The sequence below is a fragment of the Euprymna scolopes genome, chromosome 12, assembly GCF_053919585.1.
Source record: "Euprymna scolopes isolate OS-2025 chromosome 12, ASM5391958v1, whole genome shotgun sequence".
In the NCBI taxonomy this organism is placed as follows: domain Eukaryota; kingdom Metazoa; phylum Mollusca; class Cephalopoda; order Sepiida; family Sepiolidae; genus Euprymna; species Euprymna scolopes.
Window position 1 is genome coordinate 730,438 of NC_136493.1, and position 9,563 is coordinate 740,000.

At 30.3% G+C, this 9,563-nt stretch overlaps 1 protein-coding gene across 1 annotated transcript in view; it reads right to left on the reverse strand.

Annotated features, from left to right (window-relative positions):
• Window positions 1–4,311: 4,311 nt before the first annotated feature.
• The window catches only part of LOC145291142 (integrin alpha-6-like), a 337,376-nt gene continuing 332,124 nt past the window's right edge, over window positions 4,312–9,563 (reverse strand). Inside the window, exons 24-25 of the mRNA XM_080136659.1 lie at window positions 8,894–9,019; window positions 4,312–4,926 (exon numbers count right to left, since the gene is read on the reverse strand). Of these exons, the coding sequence (XP_079992785.1) occupies window positions 4,858–4,926; window positions 8,894–9,019 (195 nt within the window). The 3' untranslated portion in view covers window positions 4,312–4,857. The remainder of the gene's footprint in view (window positions 4,927–8,893; window positions 9,020–9,563) is intronic.

Sequence of the window (9,563 nt, forward strand, 5' to 3'; positions counted from 1 at the left end):
ACACCACTTCCGCCAAATGGCTTTGTAAACAAAGTGTGACCCCTAACGAAAGCCACCTTTTTTTTAAAAACAAATTAGCTTTTACAATTTTTCTAAGTGAAAATAATTTTCCCTGACTATTAAAATTGGATTTTAATTTGCAGAGATTAAAATTTTACTTTAAGTAACATAAATTAAAATTTGATGAAATTTTAAAGAGTAAAAGATATCTGCTAGAATGAACATTATTTTCCCAAAATAGAATATCACTGAAGATTAAAGTAAAAGTAATTGATTTAATTTTTGTTTGAATTCTTGAAATTGTAGAAAATGACTTTAATTAAAAGATTTCAGACAATTTTAGAAACGTAAATTATAATTGCAAGAATAATTATTGCAATGACCAAAAGTTGTTGTTATAATTTTATCTTAATCCATGGTTAAATATTTAGTTAAAAAAGCAAAGCAATTGTAAATGCAGATACCTTACTTCCAAAAAACTAACTTCCAAAAAACTAACTTCCAAAAAACTAACTAAACTTCTAAATCTAATCAGCTTCATAATAGTTGAAAGGGAGATACTTTAATTATTCATATTATTTGGATTCTTCGAACTACTGTTCTCATCTTAAGTGTTATTTTCATAGTTTCAATCAATGTAGCCTCTGAATTTCTTCAGGTGTATCTTGTTGAATTCTTGGATTTGCATAGAATTTCAAACAGATTCTTTATTTAATCTACAGGGTTAGCATGCTCTCGCTTCATTGTCCATGACTGGGTAGAAGTCCTAAGTAATTCGCAATTATATTTTGAATGTCGCTCACGCTGAGGATTGAACCTTCAACCTACAGAAGTATAATTTTTACAACTATTGCTTATTTAGGACTTCTACCTAATTATAGTTAACAGAACGAGAGCATGCTACTTCCATATAGTAAATATAATAGATTCTGTTTGAAATTCTAGGCAGATTCTGAGTTTGACTAGATACCCCTAAAGAAGGTCGGAGGTTACATTGACCAAAACATTGTGCAAATAACACTCAAGATGAAAACAGTAATCCAAAGAATCCGAATAATATGAATAATCAAGACTTCATAATAGTTGAAACGTTTAAACTTTTACCTTTAAAGTTTCAGAAGAATAATTCGACTTAAAACAGCCATGAAATGCACAAAAAAAAAGAAAGAAAAAAAAAAAGAAGAAAACCCAATCCGATATTTTATAATCAATTTTCAAAAAATTTACATCATTAAAGTGAAAAAGCTGAATGAAAATAAAGTTACAGGGAAGCAATCATCACTTTTTTTCAAATTTAAGCACAACAAAAAACATAAATACAAAACCCATTCCATTGCAAATAATTCAAGGCAGACAATATTATATGAGTTGGTTATGTAATGTCTGTCTCAGTCCAATAATACTCAATATCACTTGTTTACAAAGAAATTTAGGTTTGTGCTACTATACACATAGATTCGAAAAAAAAGGTCAAAAACAAATATATAACAAATAAATGTTATCAAAGGCAAGATACGTTACTCTTCTACCTATTTGAAAAATTTTTAGCGCTTTTACTCACTTTAAAACGTGCAATCGGTTAAAAAAATCTACAGTGTTTATCAATATATTTTAAAAAGAAAAATAGTGGCATGCTTGCGGTTGAACACGGTAAGTTTCGGAAAATGAGTTCAAACAAACGAATTATACAAAATACTGTTAGAAACCCACCGAATATGTCTACCTATGTTACGGTAACATATATTGAGTGAATTTCTAACAGTATTTTGTATAATTTTTTTGTTTAAACTCATTTTCCCAATTTGCATTTTTCAAATACATTGGTAAACACTGTATGTTTTTTGACTCGAATAAACACATTACATTAAATAAAAACACTAAAAGAATTATCCAGTTACATAGAAAAGTAACTTAGTTTGCCTTTGATAACATTTATTTGTTATATATTTGTTTTTTGACAACTTTTTTGAATCTTTGTGTACAGTAATACAAACCCAGAAATTTGTTTGTTTTTAATATCAATGATTGAAACAATCTATGGTGCCCCACCCACCAAACCTTCACAAAAACACTCGACTAGCTACAATCACTATAAACAATTTTTCATCACTCTATCTGTGCTTAAATTTAAACACAAATTCCAAGAATAAAGTTTCTTAGAACTGTGCACTTGTGAAACGTTGTTCTACTGGCCTACTTTTATTTAAAATTGATTCTCAAAATGTTGTTTTAAAAAATATTTTCTTCATTTTGTCAAAATTATTAATTTAATATAATAAAGATGTTTTTTTATCAAATAAAATATTCATTTTTTAGGTTATAATATTAGTTGGGCATTATTTAAAATCGATTCTCAAAATGTTGTTTTAAAAAAGAAAATATATTAAGTCAGTTTAATTAATTCTTACTCAAAAATAGTTATTTAATAGTGTTTATTTGTCCTGTGCTAGATAATAGTGTGTGCCCCCCTCTCTCTTTCCACTGAAACCATTGGAGGGGATATAGCGATCAATGGGAGGATTATACTGCAGGCAAGTGAGAACTAAAACTGAATGTTAGTCTGTCAATGTGAATGGGTGCGTTGTTACATTTTTGCCTTCAATTGGGAAGAAAATAAAAAACATGATTTTTTTTTTGTTTTTATTTTAATTATTTAAATTTGTAAAAAAAAAAAGACAGAAAAGAAACATTTTGAAAGACAAATTTATATACACATTTGAAAAATCTATGAAACTTCAACTAATAAATGAAATTTGTAATAAATTTTGTTTTTATTGATAATTGTATTTATTTATACCTATATTAAACTTTAAGTAATCAATTAAAAATATTCAATTTTGATATTTATAATAGAGAATTGACTTCATATATAAATTTTTAAAAAAATCAAGTAATCCATTGCATATCAAACTTGCATATTTTTACACCAAATAATTTGTTTCTAAAAGCATAAAATATCATTAAACATTTGATCCAACAAACAAAAAAAAAAAAGGAAAAGATCACTCCTCCATCCACATATAATTGTACGAGATCTTGAATATAAATCCATACTGAAGGGTTTGGATTTTCGTCCTTTGAATCCAAAATATGACTTTGTGCATATGATTGGTTAGTCGTTTTTGTTAAACAGCATATCAACCATTTTCAGGTTATTTAATCCGGTAATTCTTTGTGTGTGTATATATATATATATATATATATATATATATATATATGGAACTATGTGCATTTTTGTTTGCAAGTAGTTATAGCAGATATTCTTACATTCACATGTTACAAATCTGCAACAACAACAAATATTCCAGAACACTTTGTTGTGATCTGTGACAACCATACACTCACTAGTGATGAAGGACAGAGTTCAGATTTTGGTTTTCATCTTTAAGCATTTATATTCAAACGTTGTGATGATGCTTGTAAAGTTTAAAATTAAAAAAATTGTCTGAAAAAGTTAAAAACAAAAACGTTTTTAAAAATAATCTGATGGAAATTAATATTCAGAAAATGAAAATTCGAAAAAAAAAAAAATAAAAATATATATATATATATATATATATATAATGTATACATGTGTGTATATGTATACATTATATATACATACACACAGGTGCATGTTCATATATATATATATATATATATATACATACATACACGTGTATACATTATATATATATACATATATACACGTGTCTACATTATATATATATATATATATATATATACATACACGTGTCTATATATATATATATATACATACACGTGTCTATATATATATATATATATATATATATATATATATATACATACACACACGTATAAATATTTATATCTGTATACATATATATTTCAATATACACATATGCATATTTTTATATATATATATATATATATATATATATATATATATATATATATATATATATATATATATATATATCAGTATATATATATATGTATATCATTGGAATATATATATATCACTGGAATATATATATAAATACATATATATTTAAAATGATAGAATCATTTTCATCTACAAATTGTGAACAAAAATAGATTTTAATATTAATTCTTAGTTTTTATATTTTGCTAAAACTTTAAAATTGATTTAAAAAGAACAAAAGTAATTTATTAAAAGTTATTTTTACAGCATTCTAATTAATTTATTTTAGAAATTAACATATTAATTTGCCTTAGAAATGCTAGATGGTGAAGAGCCAGACGTTACACTATGGGTAATAGAAGATTTCTGACAGTCGATGCCTGTTCTTAAATGGGTGATTGTTCAACAAGAAACTTAGATGTAAATATTTTTACTTTTTCAATTTTTTGGTGTTTTATTGATAGTAACAAAAATTATTTTTTATTCCATAAGAAACATTTTTAGGAGGAGTACAAAACCTATCAAAAGTTCAAAAAAAGAAAAAAATATATTTTGGCCAGATATAATATTTAAATCAATTTAAAAAAACAATAGTTGAATGCATAAGAAATAATATTTAAATGAATTATTTTAAATCATTAAAAAAAAATTAACTTTTTTCTTTTGAAAATTGTGAAAAAAATACATTGTAAAAAAAAAAAAAAAATGATTAAAAAATAAATAAATTGTAAAATAAAATTACATTGCATAAAAAAAATCTTGCAAAAAGTCTTTTATAAATTTGTTTCCTATTTTGTTTGTTTTCTTGATTTCCTGTGTATTGTCCTGTTAAATCTTTCCCCATTCTCACATCTTCTGTGACTGGATTTAAATTATATCAACATTTAAGAAGTGAAAATGGTCATCTTGGTGTTATTGAAATAATGTTAGATGTAGATCACGCTGTATACAATAATCTTGTGAGGGCACCTTTATTTCTTTTCCACAATCACATTATAGGCTTTCAACTCATCTCTGCTACGCCGTTTAAAGAAACCACACTGTTTAAAGAAAAGAAAAATAATGATTTATTAAGTGAGTAAAATATTAAATTCTTCATACAAACAAAACACATCAGATTCCTCATGCACAAAAGAAAATGTTTTTGTATGGTGGCTCCATCTGTACATTTTATTTAATCATATTAACTTAGCTTCAGGATAATCTGTGATAATATACAGCTTTAACATTGTTGAGTGACCACAAGGGGACATAAACAGACTAGACACTAAACGAGGAAAACATTGGCACTGTAACAACATACAGAAACCTGTATCTGCCCAGAGAAGCAAAAGGTATGGGTGTCTCAGAAATTGACCATCAACATTGTGCCATTATTGTAAGCACTGGGCAATATCTGATGAGCTTCCAAAATCAAACCTCAAGATGGTACATGAACATCATGAAACAAGAGTCAGCAGAACATCCCTCTGCGTGTTTTACAAGTATTTTAATGGTGGAGGTTCTGACAAACTACAAGAAGTTCAAGTGTAATGTAAACAAACATCTTGCTCCTAAACTCCCTACATAGTATCCCTGCAACTTAGGTCCCTGATAGTAGCCTCCTACATCAAAGTGGCAATGTGCCTGGTTTGGGGTGAAAATGTAATTAAAAAAAAAAGAAAACTATCATGAAACTGACCAAACATTTTGGATAAGATTGTCTTACAGAATCAGAAAACAAGTCTGCTGCGGAAACAGCTCAAATGAGTCAACAAAAAATACACCAAAATCTTAGAATAAGCCAAACAACAGCATGCAAAGTATTTCTTGAATAGATTCACCAAGGACTATATAGATAAGGAAATAAGAGGATTATATAGATAAGGAAATAAGGGGACTATATAGATAAGGAAATAAGAGGATTATATAGATAAGGAAATAAGGGGATTATATAGATAAGGAAATAAGAGGACTATATAGATAAGGAAATAAGAGGATTATATAGATAAGGAAATAAGGGGACTATATAGATAAGGAAATAAGAGGATTATATAGATAAGGAAATAAGGGGGCTATATAGATAAGGAAGGGTCCATAGACTGCTAAAAAGAAGATTACTTCACTATGACCAGAAGAAGATTATAATGGCTGCCCAACATAAAGGCATGATGTCTCGTGCTACCAGATCAGGCTGTCTGAAGATATTGGCTTCCTGAGGCGAAACGCACTTAAAATTTGATGCTTTTTGTTTTTCTACTTCCTTTTGCAAAACTATTTATGCAAAAAGAAAAAAACAAACTTTTCTTTCTTCCCATTGCCCCTTTCTGTTTCTATTTCCCCCCACTTCCTGACTGACTTCTTAACTTAAAACATACCAAACATTAATACTGTAACCCTTTTCACTCTCCCATTGACAAAACTCATTCATGTTCTGCAAGACAGGGAACAAAAACGATAAAATCCACTATAAAATAACCAAACCAAACACTACAAACTAGCGATTGAAGATACAAAAAGCTTGAAGAATAAAAAACTTCTACAAAATAACTGGATGCAACATGAATATTACTTTCAAAATAACCGGATTCGGCATTAAATAATCCAAAAAGGGTTGATATGCCATAAAACCAAACCATGACATGATGAGATAGCTTAGGCGTTATCCTCTATTTTAAAACAAACCATCAATGAATATCTTTGTTTCTGAGATACAAGGGTTACAAAGTCGCAAAACTTTGAACACGTTTTTGTTTATGTTTTTTAAAAGTGACATTTAGTACTGTATGATTATGGGGGGGGGGGCGCAAATAACTCCAGGCAAATCAAAATAATAATACCTGCTTTTAGAAATAAGTTTTGACTGGGTATAGTTCCACAAATCAGCAAATTTTAAATTTTATAATTTTTTATATTGAAATAATAAAACCAATGTTTTTAGTCTCTTAATGATATAACTAAACTTATAATCATTAACTTGCCTTTTTAAAAACACACACACACTAGCAAATACATGTAGTCTCAGGTTGCATATCTTTGCTAGTCTGGGAAGAGGATCTCTAATATTTACTACACCGACCCCTGAAGAAAGAGGTAATGACTAAGAGGATAATATCATGACAAGCAACCCCTCCCTTCCTTTGAAGAAAAAAGAGGAGTTAATGCTTAGGAGGATGATATCTTGACAACAGAACAGCGAGTACACTAACTGCCTCCTACCAAAATTAGAATATAATCTTGGATGGATGATATCATCAGGAGCAAACATACTACTGTACTTTAAAAAAGAGAAGATAATACCTGGGAGGATTACCATAAAAGAAGATGATGCCTGTGAGTATGGTATCATGGAAAAAGAACAGATACTACACTACCTAAAAAGGAGAAGGTAATCCATGGGAAAATGGGAGGAAGATTAAAAAAATCCAGAAGAATCTTGGGATCCAGATTCAAATTTACTTTTTCAAAGAGTTTAGTCGGTTGATTTAGAGTTAATTATTGGGTTAACATCAATTTTTTAAAGACAGACACATTTTTATGAAGACTACAACCGATATAATTATTATGAGAAAACAGATAAACCATTCTGCTAGATCTACAGTAGATGTGCTAACAGTTATATCTCATAGGATCAGCGAATCTCTCAATGGAGGCTTCTTTTCTAGGGCAATTACTCTTGACATATCAAAGGCCTTTGATAGGGTATGGCATAAAGGTCTACTTCACAAAATCTTCAGCTACGTCTTTTTAATTATTAAATCATTTTTCTCTGATAGGTTCATAAGAGTAGTGCTTGATGGGCAGAAATCAGAAGCCCACAGTAATTATGTTGGAGTCCATCAGGGGTTCATCCTGGGCCCAACTCTTTTCTAACTCTACATCAGTGATCTCCCAAATCACATCCTAAGATTAGTCGTACACATTTATGCTGACGACACTACCATCTATAGCAACACTTCAAATGACGTAAATGATAAAGTTCTCTCTAATTCTCTCTCCTCTGATCTTGAGCATGTGGTGCAATGGGGAAAGAAGTGGTTGATTAATTTTAATGCATCTAAAATCAAGCTTCTATCTTTACATCATCAATGCTCTGATCCCCGTCTGGCATCAATCGAAATGAATGGCTCTCATCTTGAGGAGGCTGCATGTTTTGGCAAGCATCTGGGATTGACCTTTACTTCTGATCTGAGATGGAACATATACATCAAATTCATTGCCAAGGCTACTGGAAAAATGGTGGGATCATTCTACCTCTCCAGTAGATAATTCTCTACCTATATAAAAGCGAAGTATGTCCAAGGATGGAGTACTGTTGCCACATCTGGCCAGGAGCTGCTAGAAGCAGCTTCTCCAGCCTTGACAGAGTTCAAAATAGACTTTGTAGCCTAGTGGGGATACACTTTTCTCTTGCCTGCAACCTCTTTCCCACGGAAGAGACGTTGCAAGCATGTCTCTGCTTCATTATTATTTTCATGGCAAGTGCTCGTCTGAACTCCAATCTACAGTTCCCCCCTCCCTTGCCTGATTTTCATGAAAAACACCAGTCTAGCTGAAACCACTATCAATAATTTCCCCAACTCTTTATCTGTACCTAAACCAAAACGTGCATTCCATGAACAAAGTTTCTTTCTTAGAACTGCACTCCTGTTTAAGTCCGTTTCGTTTTCCTGCTTTCCAACTGACTACAATACGGTTGTGAACAAATTCTTGATGAGCCATCTCCTTAAGTAATCCAATTTACCAAATTTCCACTGCTAACGATTACTACGATACTGTCCTACTGACTACCGTACACTCATTAGCCCCTTATCCTTGAGTGGCCTCCAGGTCTTGATAAATGGGGACTCTTTGTAAAAAAAATAAAAAAAAACTAAATGCAAGAGAAAAATATTGTAAAAGGGAATTGTAGAAAGTGTGCACAAACACACACACACAAACTCAAGTCACTGTCGAAACCATTCACAATATAAAGAATTGGAAAAGGAAAGTTTTGGTTTGGAAATGCGAATTGATTAGAAGACTCACCTTCCATAAAATTAGTCCAAGACATATAAGGAATAACAGGCCAACAATAATAGCGATGAGAATCACCCACCAAGCAACAGATTTTGATGGTGCAATGTCAATATCTGGAATTGCTACGGTAACAACCTATGAAAAAGGAAAATAAATTTTCTTTTTACTATATTGTAACAAAATTACTGCATAAGAAAAGATTAATGGACATTTTATTAGATAATGGAGCCGGGCAATACCGGGTTTCTCAAAAATAGCAAACAGAACAAAGAATGGCCTTTATGGAAGAAAGAGTTCAAGTTTTTGACTGGTGACGTATAAAGATGTCAACATTAGAATAAAGAAACAATGGGAATTCTGATTAATGCAATGATAATAAAAACAAATTGTTTCAAGTCAGAGAGAGAGAGAGTTACGGTGAGAATGTCTGTCTGCCAACAGAGACGCAGTTGTCCACATTCATTGGGCGCAGCCATTACCTGCCACCATCTTTCTCTCTTCATAACCACAACTCGAAATGTCAAACAGAATTGTTTTCACAAGCGAAAATATTGTCATTTATTGAAAAACAAACATACACTTGTGCACTTTGGAAATGCGGAGCTGATTTTTTTTTAGACATGCATTCCTACGTTCACTCTTTGTGTACTGTTATCCTCATCTTCATAGTTGCTGCTGT